At 31.2% G+C, this 18,541-nt stretch overlaps 3 protein-coding genes and 1 long non-coding RNA gene across 5 annotated transcripts; 1 reads left to right on the forward strand and 3 right to left on the reverse strand.

Annotated features, from left to right (window-relative positions):
• LOC105250460 (heat shock 70 kDa protein cognate 5) lies at nt 1-4,444 on the reverse strand. The gene is made up of 11 exons (XM_025405926.1): nt 4,237-4,444; nt 3,547-3,608; nt 3,319-3,464; nt 3,020-3,143; nt 2,630-2,938; nt 2,286-2,448; nt 1,735-2,191; nt 1,239-1,535; nt 824-1,011; nt 609-749; nt 1-509 (listed from the first exon to the last, which is right to left on the reverse strand). Exons 1-11 carry the CDS (start codon nt 4,327-4,329, stop codon nt 429-431), a joined length of 2,061 nt encoding a protein of 686 aa, XP_025261711.1. The 5' UTR covers nt 4,330-4,444; the 3' UTR covers nt 1-428.
• Nucleotides 4,445-4,579: 135 nt separating this feature from the next.
• LOC112637071 lies at nt 4,580-9,058 on the forward strand. Its single transcript, XR_003122380.1, has 3 exons — nt 4,580-4,707; nt 7,365-7,453; nt 8,946-9,058. It is a non-coding gene; the product is annotated as an uncharacterized LOC112637071 (long non-coding RNA).
• LOC105250430 (peroxidasin) lies at nt 5,734-14,934 on the reverse strand. 2 transcript variants are annotated; one of them, XM_011256522.3, is made up of 8 exons: nt 14,577-14,934; nt 11,061-11,832; nt 10,157-10,584; nt 9,008-9,255; nt 6,659-6,908; nt 6,354-6,472; nt 6,099-6,258; nt 5,734-5,933 (listed from the first exon to the last, which is right to left on the reverse strand). In XM_011256522.3, the coding sequence occupies exons 1-8, from the start codon at nt 14,630-14,632 to the stop codon at nt 5,861-5,863; spliced, it is 2,106 nt and encodes a 701-aa protein (XP_011254824.1). In that variant the 5' UTR covers nt 14,633-14,934; the 3' UTR covers nt 5,734-5,860. The 2 variants fall into 2 exon arrangements, 1 of the variants encoding a protein (XP_011254824.1); XR_003122378.1 differs by lacking the exon at nt 5,734-5,933 and having other exon boundaries at nt 6,206-6,258; nt 6,642-6,908.
• Nucleotides 14,935-15,666: 732 nt separating this feature from the next.
• On the reverse strand, nt 15,667-18,207 carry LOC105250432 (U4/U6 small nuclear ribonucleoprotein Prp3). Its single transcript, XM_011256524.3, has 5 exons — nt 17,906-18,207; nt 17,540-17,751; nt 16,669-17,452; nt 16,205-16,562; nt 15,667-16,110 (listed from the first exon to the last, which is right to left on the reverse strand). Exons 1-5 carry the CDS (start codon nt 18,051-18,053, stop codon nt 15,711-15,713), a joined length of 1,902 nt encoding a protein of 633 aa, XP_011254826.1. The 5' UTR covers nt 18,054-18,207; the 3' UTR covers nt 15,667-15,710.
• Between the last annotated feature and the right edge of the window lie 334 nt (nt 18,208-18,541).

Below are 18,541 nucleotides of genomic sequence, written 5' to 3' on the forward strand. Positions count from 1 at the left end.
TATTCTCTACAGTAACCTATGTATTGTATATTGTTTACAGGATAATTTTATTTTGCACAAAACACTCATCTCATTCTCTCTATTCTCATTTCAGACTCATTCACCAAATGTGCTATAATATCTCACAAAACCAAGATTGTAACTGTTAACAAATTATTTTCATATTGTTTTTTTGGTACAAATCATTTTACAATTATCACTATTATATATTAAAACATATAATCCATTCTATGTGAGAATTGCATAATACTTTGCTTTTTTAATTTCTAATCGGCTTATTGTTCATTATCGCATAGAACGTCAAAATTAAACTTATGTTTAATAAATAGCTCTTTTATAAGAGCTTGCAAAAAAACAACAGATGCTTATACAAGTGTGTGCAAAATGGAATCTTTCTTTTTTACAAAATACAAATTACCTAATTATAATTAATTTTTCTCCTCCTTTTTCTCGCCTTCAGATTCCTGTTGTGACTGATTTTGGTTTTGACTCTCTCTTTCTGCTGCCATCTGTAAAATCAAGACATTTAAATAATAGCTTTCTTTCTCTCTCGAACTGTACATTGTAATCGTCTTTAATATAAATTTATTTTTACATAGACTAAATACCTTCTTATATGCCATCTCAAATAGTTTCAAGCTTGCTTGTTGGAGTTCGTTCGTTTGCTTTTTTATTTCTTCAGGATCAACATCATCTTTTTTAGCCAAAGTCTCTCGCAGTTTAGCAACTAACTCTTTAAGTTTATCACACTAAGAAAAAAAAAGAATAAGTATAAAAATATCCACAAATAAAATATTAAAAACAATTATTAATAATATTATACCTCTTCTTGTGGTAGTTGCGCTTTGAATTCTTCTAATTTCGTTTCTGTATCATGTATAATTCCTTCTGCTTGATTAAGAGCTTCAACTCTTTCCTTCTTAACTTTATCTGCTTTTGCATATTGTTCAGCATTCTTAACCATGTTTTCAATTTCGTCTTTGCTAAGACCACCACTAGATTGAATAACAACTGTAATAAAAAATCAGAATTAAAATGTGTCTATATAAAAAATATAATTTATTATTAATAATAACAAATCAGTCAATGTAGTCCACATGTTTTATTCTATTTTAAAATAAATTTCAGAGACGAAAAATATAGTCATCATTGTGTTACTAATTTTTTTTCATATATATATATATATATATATATATATATATAATGCACGTATAAAATGACATAGAAAATTTACATACTTTGTTGTTCCTTGCCAGTTCCTTTGTCTCTAGCCGATACATGCACTATACCATTTGCATCAATATCAAATGTTACTTCTATTTGTGGTACACCTCTTGGTGCAGGTGGAATGCCAATAAGACTAAACTGTCCCAAAAGTTTGTTATCACTAGCCATTTCTCGCTCGCCTTGATGAACTTTAATCTCGACTTGAGTCTGACCATCCGCTGCTGTAGAAAATACTTGACTCTTCTTCGTAGGTATAGTTGTATTACGAGAGATTAATCTTGTAAATACACCACCAAGTGTTTCAATACCTACACAGGAAAATTTTTAAAATAACATTTTATCTTAATTAATAATATACAATGCAACTTTATTTATAAAGTTAAATAACTAGAAACTCAGTAAATCAAATGTCTTCATTTATCAGAGAGAAGATTAGTCTAACACATCACAGTTTCATACACACATATAAACCTGCATAACAATAAAACCATTGATATATAAGTTTACCTAATGATAAAGGAGTAACATCAAGAAGTAAAACATCTGTCACATCTCCTGCAAGTACACCTCCTTGAACTGCAGCACCAACAGCTACTGCTTCATCTGGATTTACAGCTTTTGAAGGTTGTCTACCAAATAGTTCTTGAACTGTCTGTTGTACCTTGGGAACTCTGGTCATGCCACCAACCAATAAAACTTCTCCAATGTCGGATTTCGTTACTTCGGCGTCAGAAAGTGCTTTCTGACAAGGTTGAATAGTACGCTTGATCAGATCATTTACTAAACTTTCAAATTTACTTCTGGATAACTTAAGATTCAAGTGTTTTGGTCCACTAGAATCCATAGTAAGGTAAGGTAAATTTATATCCGTTTGGAGGGAACTTGACAACTCAATTTTGGCTTTTTCTGCAGCTTCTTTTAATCGTTGCATTGCCATTGCATCCTTCGTCACATCTAAGCCTTGCTACAATGTTTAATGAGATTGTTAATTAATATCAATATATATTTTTATTTTAATATAACAAATAATTATAATGACAATTGCAAAATGTGTATACCTCTTTTTTAAATTCAGATACAAGGTAATTAACTAATGCATTATCAAAATCCTCTCCTCCCAAGAATGTATCTCCATTTGTGGATTTTACTTCAAAAACACCTTTCTGGATTTCTAAAATTGAGATATCAAAAGTACCTCCACCTAAATCGTAAACAGCAATACTGGAAAAGAATAATATATCAATTAAAATCTTCTTCTTTGTAAAATATATAAAAAGCATAGCTTTTTAGTGAATCAATATATATATATGATATGTATAAGATACATATATTTTGCAAAAAACAATATTTACACAGAATATTATTTATATTATATAAATCAATTTAAATATAATTTTCTTACATTTTATCTTCTTGTTTGTCCATGCCATATGCAAGTGCAGCAGCAGTTGGTTCATTAATTACTCGAAGCACATTCAATCCAGCTATCTGACCAGCATCCTTTGTTGCTTGTCGTTGTGAATCATTGAAATATGCTGGCACAGTAATAACAGCATTTTTTACTGGAGTATTCAAGTAAGCTGCAGCTGTTTCTTTCATTTTCATAAGTACAAATGCTCCTATTTGGCTGGGAGAGTACATTTTTCCATCGGCACCTTGTACCCATGCATCTCCATTGGATGCTTTTACGATTTTATACGTTACACTTTTCCTGCAAAAGAATATTAATATAACCATATAATATCAATCATATTTTTATAATAAATTATGTAAATATCAATATAATACCTACATATCCTTTTTTACTTCAGGATCATCAAATCTTCTTCCAATTAATCGTTTTGTTGCATAAAATGTGTTAGCAGAGTTTGTTACTGCTTGACGTTTTGCAGGCATGCCAACTAAACGTTCGTCATCTAAAGAGAAAAATTATTTATTATAAAAAGATCAAATTGAATAGAAAGAAATATTAAAAAATCGTTTTTCTACTGTGTAGTCATCATGTTAATAATTTTAATTTATAATTTTAAAAAAATGAATAAATTTTTAAATATGTTATTCTATTGGAAATATATTAATATGATTCAGTACCTTTTGTAAAAGCAACATAAGATGGTGTGGTTCTAGAACCTTCAGCATTTTCTATAACTTTAGCTTGTTTGCCTTCCATTACTGCTACGCAAGAGAATGTAGTTCCAAGATCGATACCAATAACTGCACCTTTTACACCTTCAGATCTATAAAAAAATGTTTGTTCTAAATTTGTTTCAAATCTAGAAAATACATGTATCTGATATTTACTTCTTTTCAATTACTTACTTATATCGATACTGTTGTAAATCAGTAAGCCGATGTGGTACAGTGACTGTTGGAGCTGCGACCTATAAAGTATTAATATAAATGTTTAATATACAAATATACAAATATAAAATAATATATATATGTAGAAATATTACATAATTCAAAAAATTATTTTATTGCAAAAAATCATATATATGACATCAAAAGCTTCGTGAAATGAGTTGGAGAGAATAAATACAACTATATACATTCGACCAAGATTTTTAACATATTAACATATAAATTATACATATACCAAACAAAAGAGATAAAATAAAAAATATATTGACTTCTTTGAAAAAAAAATTATTGCGCAACAAGAAGCAGGCGGTTTGTTGTGGAAAAAAATCTATAATAGAATATTTTAAAGCACGTAATACATGATCAGTTCTTTATAATGGTAATAAAATAGAAAATAAAGGGGAAATTAACATATCATGATAAAACATAGAAGAATTGGTAGAGCACCCACTCACGTGCCGGCTTTAAAATCGGCGTCGTGATGGAACGTGTGACGACGATTTTTCGCAATACATACGAATTAATTTAGAACTTATCGCGTAGAACAGAAAGCACCGATAATAAAAATGCGTCTCTCGTTAGACGACATACAATTAGCAACGACCGCAAGCAAAAAAGCACGCGATATCGCTTTATGTGAGTACTTACATTTTTCAAAATTGTGCTGAACTGTTGTTTCCTGGCGATGTCACACGCGACACCGACGTAATTACGGTTCAATAATCTCGCGGCGGCCAACATCTTCACTTTCTTTCGGTGAAAACTCAACTCAAGAATCCGTAGGATAGAACGGTGCCCAACTTCACGTGGAATGATGCAACTCTCGTGGAAAACCGTGTAGAAATACACATGCCATGCGCGCATCTACTCGGCGACTCGGAGGATGGACCAATCACGTCTAAGCTCTAGCCGTATGCGCCAATAGCAATCGCGTACGCTCATCCCGTATCATCCTGCCTTTCGTGACTTACGTAACATCCGGAATGTTCCACAGAGTTCTGCGAACGAGGAGATTACGCATCGGGATCATTATCAAAATGAGACATAACTACTTTTAGAGAAACAAGACAAATATTCTGCGATAGCTTCGAGTTGCTACGTTAAGTACTTGCAAGCGAGGTAATTCGGAAAAATAAAGAAATATTCAATAGACTCTACATTAATATATAAGTATTTCCGGATTTCAAAATGGTTGTCGATTAGAGTACTGATTTAATTAAACAAGAAAATTACAAATATAATGTAATTGAATTGAATTAATCATCCGCCGAGATGGAATGGAATATTATCTCTTTAATAGTATTTATTTATATTCATCGATATGAACACAATGTCAACTAATGAGTATAAAAATATAAAGAAAAAAATTCAAGGTAAAATTAACTCCACTACATTAAAAAAATAGCAACTCTAACCTTTCTTTTGTTCATGAAATTTGTTATGAAATTTGCATTAACAATAGTGTCCATTGTATTGTTATGCAATTATTTATTATATTATATAAGTATGTTTTTATGTTAAATTGTAATTTTATTTGGTGAAAAGAGGGAGAAGGAGGAGACAGACATATACACGTTGAAGTTAGAATAAATTAAAGTCTTAAGACTAAACTCAACCGAAATATAAGCATATATTACAGAAAATGCTCTATTCAATTGATTTAACTGTTTACTCTTTTAAATTATATACATTTTTCATTACTTCATCAAAATTGCAATAACAATGATGGTTTGCAATAAAATTATAACGAGTAATACAACAAAATGTGTATTAACAAATAATTGTGCATATTATAGAAATGAAATGGAGATCATTATGAACAGTTTTCCCTTTTTTTGTTATGTAAAATATTAAAACTATTAACACATTTGATAAATCTAATTAAATTTCTATCTCAATGTGTGTATCATGATAATATATATATATATATATATATATATATATATATATATATATATGAACGATTATATTTCTAACTATATTCTCTCTTTCTTTACTTAATGAAATCTTTTTCCTTTCCCATTAGCTTTGAAATTAAATTAGGAATGCAATTTCTTTCTGATTGATTGTCAAAAACAATTTACAAGAAGATGATTAAGATTTTAAATCTAATTTAACAATATATAATAATTATAGTTTTCTCTGTGATAATGAAATTTTTAAATATGAGAATAGTAAAGCAGAATATCGCTGATTTTAATCAAACATGCAATCTCTAATGTAATCAGGAACAATGTTATTTAATATGAGCAATGTTAAAATTTGATGAGATTTAAATTCTTTCTTTCCAAGCTGCAAGATCCATGGCTCCTTTTATATGGACTGTACAATTTGTCATATTATTTCTGAAACATAAAAGAAAATATTTAAATATTATATTATTATAATCACAGTAAAAAATAAATATTATATTACTATTATTATATTTAAATATTATGTTACTATAATAATTAGTTTAAAAATTTGCTAAAAAATTTATTTAAAGATATTTAAAAATTGATAATAATTACAAGAAAGGATCTTTTAAGATAAAAGCTCTCGGTTGCATCCATTGTAGTCTATCACTATTATAGCATAAAATTTGTGCCATAGTATTTTTTCGTATTTCTTCCAACTGCTTTATTGTAAATGAACCAGGAGTATTTCCATTTTCGTACCAATATCTGTCACCTGCATAAAAGAATTATGAGATGATAAAATTTTAAATGGGTTATTTTAAGTTTGCATATAAAATGCGTAATAAACTAAAATTAAGCTATATTTACCTAAACGGATATTCCGAAATGTTCGCCCCAATAAACAAAGAAATGTCGGTCCGAGAACAGAATCAGGTATTGGTGCTTCTGAAAGTGTTCCAGTTACTAGATCTATATTCTGCACATTTCTATAAATTAAATAAAAATAGATTATTGAAATATAATATGTAAAATATTCTAAAAATCGCTTCAGAACATCATAAATAATTGTGGAATCTGATAATCGATTTATTTTAAATCGCAATCATAAAATTGTGCAAATTTAAAAATGCGATAATCTGTATTACTATATCTCACCCTATATATCATCTTACTTGTAGACTGTTCGAAGTCTCTCGATAGTATCTTTAGCCATCGTATCTTTAAGATCATAAAAATCAATGAGATTCGGCAAATCACAGAAGCTTCGCCATTTGGCATAGGACGGCAAGCCATGATCTCTTCCCTGTTGTATAATTTGCGCGGCGTAATCCACAGCTACGTCTTTGGTTTTCCCATCGTGGAAATATCGGTCCAAGAGTATTTCGTTCAAGCCCGGAGGCAGAGGCTTCCTAGAATGTCCCGCTGTTGCGAAAATTAGATCTTGCATCCTAGATCGTCATTAAAACCAAGTTCTCATGGGACAATGTGTATATCGTGTGATAGTAGATCTTAGTAAATTTAATAACAAATGCATAAAATTTTTTTTTGAAAATTTAAACGCACGCGAATTAAAGAAACAAGAATCACACGATTTATATAATATGAATGCAATAATACTTAAATTTGTTCGAAAATTATTTATTTATTTTAATTTTTTTATTTTCAATATTATTATATTATGCGAATCATTTTTCTTCATCGACGTTATAATTTATAAAAGTTAAATATAATATTTTCAAATAAGTAAAAAAAATTTTAAATGTGTAAAAATAGTTCAAATCTAGATACAAATCTAATAAGAAGTAAAAGAAGGCTAGAAATCAAAGATGCTAAGTCCTTTTTAAAATAAAATAATATTATGTTTTTATTGACTTCTAGTGACTTTGAAAAGGAGCCTAATTCGGAGTAGGATCGAAACATCATCGACAGCACACTTTAAATATATACTTTTGCGCTTCTTATTGTATGTAAGTAGAACAACTTTACAAAGTTTCAATCATAATATATTATTACTATCACGCACCATTACCTGCGTCTTTGGTTCCTATCCTTCTTTTATTTCTTATTAAATTTATAATATTTTTTTTCTTTTTTTTTCTTTCATATACCAGTTTCAAGAAAAGTATGTCAGTACTAAAAAAATTTTAGATCGTATAAGAGTGGAATCGTTCTACGAAATAGTTTTGCGAGATATAAAATTTTTGAAGCAGTAAACCCTAAACTTTTTCTTTTTACTTCCAATTGTTCCAAAATGATGATTGGCAGAGATCTAAGACGTGTACAAAAAAAGTTTAATATTAACTTTTTACGTTGAATTTCTTGAATCACGCGCGCTCGTAAAATTTCGCAGAAGGCATCATTGTGATTACAACATACCTTTCACTGATGTGTTACATTCTTTTCCGCTATGTAATTAAAAAGTTTGCGCGTGCTATTGTTTGTGCGAAGAGCGATGGAAGTGTTCTGAACTTTTATAAATTCGTCATGTCGAAGATTCGTGCAATTTTTGCTCGCACAATCCACTTTCATTAGATGATCTTTGATCTCGATTTTTGGAAAAAATATCGTAAATGATGTCATTTTTTGGGCAATTTAATTCTATGATAATATTCTTTTTCTCTCCCCTTCCTCCCTTTCTCTCTCTTTTAAAAAAAACAATAAGAGTCGTTATATAAGAATTTTCCTTTTGTAGTAATATTTTCTTCATGATATTCTCATAACGTTATTGTTTCGAGAAAAAGTGAAAGGTAGGAATGTTCAATAAAGAGTTAAGTCAATTTTGTAATAATTGTGTAGAAGTGTGTATGCACGCGATGTATGACAATAGTAATCATAGTAATCATAGTTAATTTATTTGAGACAACGATATTCCTATCGTTATAAACTATAATGTAATGAGAATCCCTGCTTGATTGGAATGTATTTCATTATAATGAAATACTAAATACATCGTGGATGCATTTTCCTCCATTCAAGATAACTTCCTTTATTTTTTAAATGTTCTTAGAAGTGTGACAGGTAACATGATTTTTATCTATAGGAAGAAACGTAATTAGCTTGATTGTCGATATTGTGCAGTCTTCTTGATGCATAATTTAAATGACATTCATTATTTGCCAATGTAAAAAAACAGGATTTTAATTAAAACAGTAATTAAAAAATATACAAAAAATAAAATGGACATTAGATATCATTTTAATTTATGAATAATAATTTATAGATGATAAACGAAGGATAAAATCTTAGATATGATAATAAAATGTAGTTTAAGAAATAAAATTGCTGCGCGAATCTTCCTTTAAAATTTCTCATATCATGATATTCATTATAAACGCGCAATAAATTAATGACATTAAAATATTTTAGAAAATTTTTCTGTTAGCATTTTTTAACGAATATTTAGTTAAAATATGTAACTATTCTCACAGTTTATTTTTTATATTCTGTTTTATATTTCAGTATCATGCGCGATAAAATTTCGGGTCACCCTGGCATTTTGATGGCGAGTAATTTCAACTGACCTGTAGCTCCGACAATCAACCGATCGATCGCGCCAGCCTCGTAGAATTCCTGCGGCGAATAAAAAGCTGATAGTAAAGATCTTTCGCCAGATTTTAACGATGATCGTGAGTCAACCAGGTCCAGAGTTTTCGGAGTCAGTGCGGCGACAAAGGAGAGCCCGGCCGACGCTGCCGAGTTCGAAAGCGTCGCATCCACGCGGCTGTCGTAGCCGCGGAAAAAGCCCCGTTGCATCAAACGTAAGTTGAATCTTCACACATAATAAAACGAAAGATAAGGAACGCGATACTATTTATGGATGTGAGTTGTGTCTTGAAAATTGCGGGGGTCGATGTAACGTGACGTAATCTCATTACGTCATGTTTCTCGTATGATACATAGAATTTGGCATTGTTTCTAAGGGATTCTTTCTCGAATTTCTTTTTATAGTTAAATAATTAAATAATTAAATAATTGCATTTTAAATAATAGAATAATAATTAAATTTTCAAGATATTACTACTATTATCAGTATTATCAATGCAACTATTATCAGTATTATCAGTGCTTAGTCGATTAAGAATTACAATCATGATCATTGTAAATTGATTTGGAAAAGGTATTAATTCGAATGAGATAAAAAATAATAATTTAGTTTATAAACATGCGAACAATTGAAATAAGTTGAAAAAATAAGTTATAAGAGAATTTGATATATGCTCTTACATAAAATATAATACACATGCATATGTTACAAATGAACTCAAGTTTTCATATATTAACATTTAACTATCTTCCATCATATATGTCAGCTGTTGCAATTGGTTTTCGTAATGACTTCTTTTTCTATAGAAAGTTACGTTAGACACTAAATAGAGTCATCAGAATGTAATGTCAGTTTAATTTATGATTATAGATTTCTCCATAAAATTATTGCATCAAGCCATTACAATTATCGAGAAACTTGATTTTAATACAGCTCTCTCTCTTTCTCTCTCAAATATAAAAGAGTATAAAATGCATTGATCCAATAATAATTAACATATAATTTTTTAGTCTGGTTCTAAATGTTCAAACAAATGTTATATATTGGCTGTTATTTACTATAATTTTAACGGATTATGTTTACGTTTCTTATAAATGAAATATAATTTAGGAGAAATATTACGTACTTGTCGAGGGCACGTTCTCCGAAAATGATGGGTAGAAATTCATTATAAGTTATATGCTGCAGCTCGGCGATAACAATCCTCCTTGCTTCTTGATATAATCTTTCGTCGTCCCAGTGAGGGTTCAATCGTTCAAGTTTTGCAGCTATTCGGTTATGCTCCCGTAAGAATAACACGTGCATCAAAGTAAGACCCGGATTCTCGTTTACCCTTGAATCGCCGCTAAAGAAACACGGAAATGCTTTACTTGCGCTTCGACAACTCTCGTATCTTGGCGAAGCCATCGGCAAATTCTTCCTCTGTGTATTTAGCAAACCGCCTTTGCCTGATCGTAGAGCTTTAGCCGTCTCTTCGGAACTACCGTAAAGTGGTGATAGATCCAGATAGGAAGACGCCTGATTAGTTTGTTGTCGTGGTCCCAACTTGCAACCCTAAATTAAATGGCTAACATATATGTGAAACTTCTCTTTGATTTAATCATCAGACCTCTTTTTGAAATATATCAAAAACTCTAAAACGTGTAAGATTATTAATTTATCAAGATTTTAAAAATGGAATACTATTAGTTCACAAAAATTGAAAATATTTTCTTGAAAATTCAATTTAAAAAAATATTGCAAATTTCAGGACACATTTAGCGTTACAATCTGTAACGACAATAATCTCACTTTTCTTTTTCGTTTATTATCTTTATGATAAAGAACATTTACATCCGCTTTTCAAATAGCTATATTCTCATAATTAAAATATTAGCGCTCTTTTAACAAACTTGTAATGACAATTCTTACACATATCTCAAAAGATATTAAAATATGTTGGGATCAAAATTTTTGCATAGTAATGTGAATAAATCATAGGGATTGATATCTAAGAGATTTCTCAAATATAAGAGATTTTATTTAATTACGTGTAATGAACTTCCTGGATGTGGTGCCGATCTCGAATACTCCATACAACCGACCGGCTGTTCCGCGCGGATCGGGAAGCACTCTGGATGAAAATTCTCATAATCAACATTACAACACTTGAGTCTAGTGCCGTCCGGCAATTCCATTCTGGGTGTATGCGCTAAATCGTGAGCAAGGAATTGACCAAAAAGCGCGGTGAGTGCCATTAAATGAGGATGCTTAAGGTCCAATCCTCCGGAATGTATTTTCGAGGAGATTTCTCTCGCACTTGGTAGCTTCGTGTGGGGCAGGGAAACACCGTCCTCATACTTTGGTGGCAAAAACCTCACGTAAGCCTCCAGCGCTGCACCCCAAGTCGGATGCAACGGATTGTTGCATCGACCCGTGTGTGTTCTGTAACGGACATCCGTCTTTTTACACTCGGACATCACTCGTAGGAAGCTGGGCGAGTCTGGACAGAGGACGGCTGTCACCGTTGGCAGAAGCAAGGACGCTTGATCCGATGACATATTAAACGCTTCTACGAGCATCACCGCCATCGTCTCAATCCGCAGGGCTTTCCTCGAGAGAGTTTGAGCGCCTTCGGTCATCTCGTGAGATGCACCAAGGAACCACGATGGTGAATCTCGGCTGAGATGCGTCTGCGAGTTCATGATCGTCCGTTCCGCCTCGCTGTATCTCTCCATAGAGAGGTTTGTGCGCTTACCTAGATCCTGCAGCATCCTGGGTGGCAAGGTCGTAGCTCCGGCAAGTGTCATTAGAACGAGGAATCTGTGAATCGGAAAGGAATCTAAAGATAGAAAACACCCACTTATCTGTGCATAGCTTAGTGCCAACGAGTGCCGTCGCGGTGAACGCTTTCGAAGCGAGATGCGCTGTGAATGCACTTATGTCCCGTACAATACATCTGCATTGTTACCCAATAATCGTTATGCAGATTCAATGATTGCAGTATTATCTAATTTAGCAATGATGCGATACAATCATTGGAAACACAATTATAGGGTTATATACCGCAACGATAAAGATAATCATGTGCTTGTGTATCCGCATTGTAAAAGGATTAAAATGAATGTCAATAAAAGTATCTTTGCTACATTATCTGCTACAGACTCGCGCAAGTTTTAAGGTCACGTTTATATTGAACTTTATTGATCCAGATAATAAACTAGACTTGATTTATTTCTCTATTATTGAGATGTTGCTAATATTCTTTTTATATATTTCGTTATATTTATATACTTCGCTATTGCTAATATTCTTTTTATATATTTTAACTAAAGATTTTATTATAGATATTATAGATTTTGATAAGATTAAATGTGTACATAATGTACAGCAGGTGAGAGCTTCATTTAAGAATTTGAGAGACCTCAAATAATCCGATTTACGACAATAAAACAATACGTGACAATAAATAATATTGAAAATATAAATACATAATTTTGTTTTTACGTTATTTATCACACCATCACGATGAATTGTGAGAAATTTGTCTATTCGATGGCATTTCGCCTCGCTATATTGGAAATATTGTTCTTATTATTAATTGTATTTACCGTAACAAATAGCGTAACAGATTCATTCATCAACTCAAGCATCTGCGATTCTCGACATACTAGCACTTTTTATGATGTAGCATAAGATTGAAATAGATCTAAGCGACCTCAGAAGGAGGTCGAATAGAGCTGACATTTAAAATCTTTCCTGATTCTTTTGTGAGTTGTTTTACGTAATCTTCTTTATTCCCATGATTAGCGTTCGCGTGAATCGATGGAAACAATCACTTTGGTGCACGCGAATCGATCACTCTCAATAGTGATCGATTATCTCTTACCGTTAATCTCCTTATCAACCCGGAACTTTGATGTGTTGGAACACGAGCATGCATTTTACGTGAGGGAGATTTGCGGTGATTGAAGAATCGATAAAAGCGACAAGATAAATTACGCACAATTACATTGCATTACAGGATTACTGATATATATTCTTTTCATAATAATCAGTTATATATACATATAAGGAAAAAAAGAAAAAGAGAGAAATCATTAAATATATTACTTCTTTTATTATTACTCAAATTTTTAATTACTGAAATTTGAAAGTTCCCGTGAAATAAAATAAAATAATTTCTTATTCTTTTATGCTAAGCTTACACATCAATTTATCGAAGTTTTTAACTTTGTTATTTATTAAAGTTTATCTCGATTTAATAAACATCAAAAAACTCAATAATATTATTTTTAATATTTGTTAATGTTTAATCAGGTTACATTATTGTGTCTGAAAGATTGCATGGTAAGCTTTGAGTGTATATTATTTCCCTAAAACATAAAAATCATGATTGATATTCTTAATCTTTAGCTGCATATAATTATCTTAAAATAATATGTTATTATCAGAAATTATATAAGATATTAATAATATATTATTATTAATATTAATAATATTAATAATATTAATAATATATTATTATGAGAAATTATATAAGAATATTATATATGATTGTAATCTGGATATTTTGTATTACATCCAGAATAAAAATATGCAATGTAAAGCTCTATCAACATAGCATGCAATTGATTACAATAATTATAAAACAATTAGTTTTGTGCCGCCCACACGATGACATTGCACACCGATTGCAGACTTTTACAGTTCTGTACAACATAATCGATAACCTTTGATGAAATAATGAGCTAAGAGAAATGTATCTGAATATAAATTATATGCCAAGACATGAGACCAAAGATGCTAAGACATTCACACTCACAAAGTTTCATAACATTGCCGTTTCACTGTTTACGATCGTTGGGATAGAATGTACGATCTAATTACTCGATATGTAACATCCCGCGCTTAATCAACTTCTGGTTTGAAACAGGTAATAATATTACGGAATTTATACTAGGACAATATTCAGTTATGCAAGAGTATTGTTTTTGTGCGCGGAACAATTATATTTTTACATATTCTATGTTACAGAAAAACTTTTTAAAAATTTTTTAAATAACGAGTTGTTACACATATGCACATACACATATATCGATCGGTTTTACGAAACATATTAATATATATAATTCAGAATAATTCAGGATAATTATGACAGAATTTTAAAATTTTCGCATATAATTTTGAATTCTCTTAATTCACGATTCTCACTCCTTTTATAATTTTTGATCGCTCACGTAATAATCTTACCAAAATTATTCGGATTTTCAAGGAATATATTTTTTGTATAATTATAAATCATCTGTTTTTTATTATCTAATAACTATGAATTAATTGAAATAAAATAAATATATATATTTTTATTTAAGTTATAAATTTATAATTATAATTTGTACATATACTAATTCTTGATATGTGCAAACAACTGCATTTTTGCAAACGCTAACAAATATGAAATATTAAATCATAATTTATCAATCGTTTTATATCAAATTTTAAAACAAACTTAAATAAATAATATTAGTTATATTTGTTAAGTATAAAATATGATTGAAAGAACTCACCGTGATGTAAAGATGAACAAGCCACCTGTGGCGATGCTTCTAGCAGGAATCAACATTTTTCTGGAGATAATGCGTGCGATATCCTCGCAACGTAAGGATCTCACTCACGTAGTTAATACGCGATGGCATTCATCTGCCTGGGACGATTTCACAAGAGTCGCACGCGCGAGAACAGTGTGCGCGAGAACGCACAGCGGTAATCCTGAACTGAGAGCGATGCTCGAACGAAAGTAAAACTCAAGTCTACCCTGTATGGTCTATCCCAGAGTGGGGTCCAGCCAGGATCGCAGCAATGTATGGTATCAATGGTGCACGATACATCGAAGTATGACATGCACATGCACCTAGTAAAAGTACATCATTGCACCGGCTGCAGCTGCCGGATTAGTATTATGAGCGGGACTAAGATTCGCCTTTCTTATGGCTACGTTATTGGGAATCGCGGTTTCAAGGTCTAATATATGCACACTCCTTTGTGCTTGCAACGCGATATGCATAGATCGTGCGTGTTTGCATAACGCTATAACAATAATCGTAGTGTCTGTTAATTAATGCGCTTGATATGGGCTTAATAATCACATTTGCAAATTAAAATTTCTTGAGACACCGCTTGTGATTCATCCCGATAATTGCAAATGTTTTTTCATCCATTACTTTCTCTACTCCCTATGTCAATAAGATCATTAATAATAAATCATGAAAGTACATCGCGTTATGATGAAGTCAAATGATTACCTGCTTTCAGTAATTTTTTCCCCAAATTTATCTACATTAAAAACTAGAATAACAGAAAATCACAAAAAACAAAAATAATTTTCATACCAAAAAATAGCGTGTAAAAGAAACTAGTCAATTTTTTATTTCATCCATCATTCAAGTCAATTTTATCATTATATATAATGTAGATATTAGATTATACTGAACTGTTACAAATAGAAATAAATTTCCAGAAGCAGTGAATTTTTATTTTTATGTTCAATTTGTCACGATTACATATTTTTGTTATAATTTTATTTATAGTTCAGAACTTAATAATAATTATTAAGTACAGAACTTTTATTTATTATTTGATTTGCATAATATCTTTGTGTATTAATTAATTTACAAGAGTAATTTAATTTACAATATTATATTTTAAGAGCGTACTTCATCTGTATTATCAAGAACTGCCCCACTATAGGCTAAATCCCAATAATGCTCCACTTGATGCTTTTTGAAGTGCTCTCGAGCCATTTTTTCAATTGGGCATACTTTAAACTTAATTTCTCCAAAATGTCGTTGCTTACTTGTACCTTCCCAAACAAGAACACATCTGTTCGGTACATCATTTCCATCATTATCCTTCACTATATCCTCTTCCCATTTAATACGATGCATCATCAGTCGTTTATACTTAGATTGCTGTTTTATCCCACCTTCCACTACAACAACATTACAGTCGCGGAACAACATTACGCAGCCAGTAAGATAGAGCTGTTTCGCATTAGTCTCCACTTTGAATTTCTTTGAGGCATTGTTGACAAGATCGCGTATTCTATAAAAATATATTTATATCTTATGTTATATAAATTTATATTTATATATATGCATATGCACACAACATAATATAAAATTGTAAACATATTTACCTATAAACAGCGACATGTACACCAAGGCTGGTATCTTCTTTAAGTTTTCTCGCCTTTTTTTCGCGACGTTGATCAGCAGTGAGTCTGCGTGCTGCATTTGCATCTTCATGAGCCTTTAATCTCTTAGCCATTTGTTGTCGAACATGAGCTTCTATTTTCGTAGGATCTTGTACAGCTTCAGTCCCTAAAACTCGCATGAGATTAGAAATCCGCAACTTTGGCTCTGGTGGTGGTTCCAGACCCAATCGAATTTTTTCCTGCTCTTCCTTCCATGTTTCTCGCCTATTTTGTCTTCTTAATTTCTTACGTTCCTTTTTTGTGAGAAATACAGGCATGTATATTGGTTTCAAAGGATCCGCTGTAAGAAATATCAAAAACAATATTAATTGTACATATATAACACAATATTAATTGTAAATATATATAAAAAAAATATCAATAAAATAAAAGTAAAATGAACATACTTGGAGGCCGCATTTGCGCTGGATGCTCCACTAAATTTGTAATAGCCAAATTTTTGATTGTCGTAGACTCATTCTCATTAGGATATCCATTAATTAATATAACAGAATCCCACCATTCTATATTAGGCACATCTTCGGAGAGAGCTTCAGTTTTAGGTGCAATTAAAGCTAATTTAGTTGCTGAACTAATCCCTGTTTTTCTAGCAATTTGACTGATTTCATTTTGCAATTTTTCTAATTGTGTCTTCATACGTATTCTCTCTGCCAGTTGCTGAAATTTCCCTGGTTCATGAAACTTCAATGCACGTTTACCACGCATTGCTGGTTTTACTCCTATTCTGCCATCAAAGAACTGAGTATCTTGTATTTCTTCTGGACCTTTCGATTCTTGTAATTGAGCCTTAAATTCTTCTCTTTTCTTTGCACGTATATTAGCTTTTAAAGTAGGCACTACTTGAGTAAGTTGTACTTCTTTGCCTGTTATATCTACCGTTCTACCAGATTCATCTAAGATTAAAGGAGTTGGTTTATCTGGTACATTAATATTAGCAAGTAATCCTGAACTTAACTTATTTCTGATCTGCGCTTGCAATGCAGCTATTTTTCGTGCTTTGTCTGAATCTGTTTTACTCAATAGGCCTTGATTATACATGCTTCCTACTGTAGGTAATGTATCTCGTCCTTTAAATAATGGTTTTGCAGAAACATCCTCTTGTTTTATTGCTTTTAAAGCTCTTTTTCTTTCTTCTATTTCTTTTTGTGCATTAGCCATCATTTGCCTTATCTAGATAGAAGAATATATACAGAAAAAATAAAGTTAAAAGAGATTAGCATTTTAAATATCTTAATCTCTAATAAACAAAATTAATACCTTGTCTGCAGAAAGCTGAGGTTCTGCTGTTTTTTCATTTTTTGCTTCATCATCTTTAAATCGCGATTTCTTCGCATCTTTTTCTTTATCTTTATCTTCAGAATGCGGCCGCTTCTTGTTCTTTTGAGCTGCTTTAGTGTCATCATAAATTGTAAATATTTTTTCTGTTAATTTGGAAGCTTTCTTGTCTTCTAATAAGGCTGATAATTTATCTATAGAATTCAAAAAGAGAGAGTGCATATATAAAATGGTATATGTATGTATATGTATGTATATGTATGTGTGTATATATATTTTCATTTTGCTTTTGGTTAATGTGAAAAATTGTACAGAATATAGATTAATATCTTATTTTCTATTACTAACCTGCTGTTTTACGCTTATCATAGCCAGAAGTGATACAATTGATAGCAGTAGTAACAATTGCTGGTTCACTGAAGCCAAGGAACTTATGAACCGCTTTCTCAATCTGTGGTTTTATTTCGTCCACCTCTTTTCTTGTTAAATACGACATTTTTCTAATTTGATATCATTTACGCAATAGCCTACAATTTATATTATCACAATATAACCTCTCTTTTTCCCTCTTTGTTAAGGTTATAAATGCCACTTCTCTATGTACGCACGGCTTGAAATTAGTCTCGTTCAGTAAAGCCAATAATCGCACGACCATTGATGTTTCGAGCTGGACTTTCTCTTTTGCGCATGCGTATGCAGCTGCATTCACGTACGTTGTGCATGTACGAACGTATAGGCGGTCTGCAGCGGAGATGAAGACAATATAATAAAATGATTGAAGTAAGTAAATAAATATTAATATTATATATATATATATATATATATATATTAATATTATTTCGTATCTTACATTTATACAACGTGTAAAGTAACTTTGAGAAATGGAATAAACGGAAAATAAATGGTTTTTTTCTTCATTTCAATTAGATACTGTACTGGCACCCCGCTCCCTGCATACGCGGCAAGATAGGAACATTGCCGTTG

The sequence above is a fragment of the Camponotus floridanus genome, unplaced genomic scaffold (assembly GCF_003227725.1).
Source record: "Camponotus floridanus strain SB8 unplaced genomic scaffold, Cflo_v7.5 scaffold1, whole genome shotgun sequence".
NCBI lineage: Eukaryota > Metazoa > Arthropoda > Insecta > Hymenoptera > Formicidae > Camponotus > Camponotus floridanus.

Coding starts and splice junctions, on each gene's coding strand:
- LOC105250460 (XM_025405926.1), bottom strand. CDS start 4,329: ATGTTGGCCGCCGCGAGATTATTGAACCGTAATTACGTCGGTGTCGCG. Junction 3,465..3,546: donor TTACAACAGTATCGATATAA/GTAAGTAATTGA, acceptor ATTTTTTTATAG/ATCTGAAGGTGTAAAAGGTG. Junction 2,449..2,629: donor GACAAACAAGAAGATAAAAT/GTAAGAAAATTA, acceptor ATTCTTTTCCAG/TATTGCTGTTTACGATTTAG.
- LOC105250430 (XM_011256522.3), bottom strand. CDS start 14,632: ATGTTGATTCCTGCTAGAAGCATCGCCACAGGTGGCTTGTTCATCTTT. Junction 6,909..9,007: donor GTTGATTGTCGGAGCTACAG/GTCAGTTGAAAT, acceptor TTTTCGCAACAG/CGGGACATTCTAGGAAGCCT. Junction 5,934..6,098: donor ATCTTAAAAGATCCTTTCTT/GTAATTATTATC, acceptor TTTATGTTTCAG/AAATAATATGACAAATTGTA.
- LOC105250432 (XM_011256524.3), bottom strand. CDS start 18,053: ATGTCGTATTTAACAAGAAAAGAGGTGGACGAAATAAAACCACAGATT. Junction 17,752..17,905: donor TGATAAGCGTAAAACAGCAG/GTTAGTAATAGA, acceptor TGAATTCTATAG/ATAAATTATCAGCCTTATTA. Junction 16,563..16,668: donor AGCGCAAATGCGGCCTCCAA/GTATGTTCATTT, acceptor TATTTCTTACAG/CGGATCCTTTGAAACCAATA.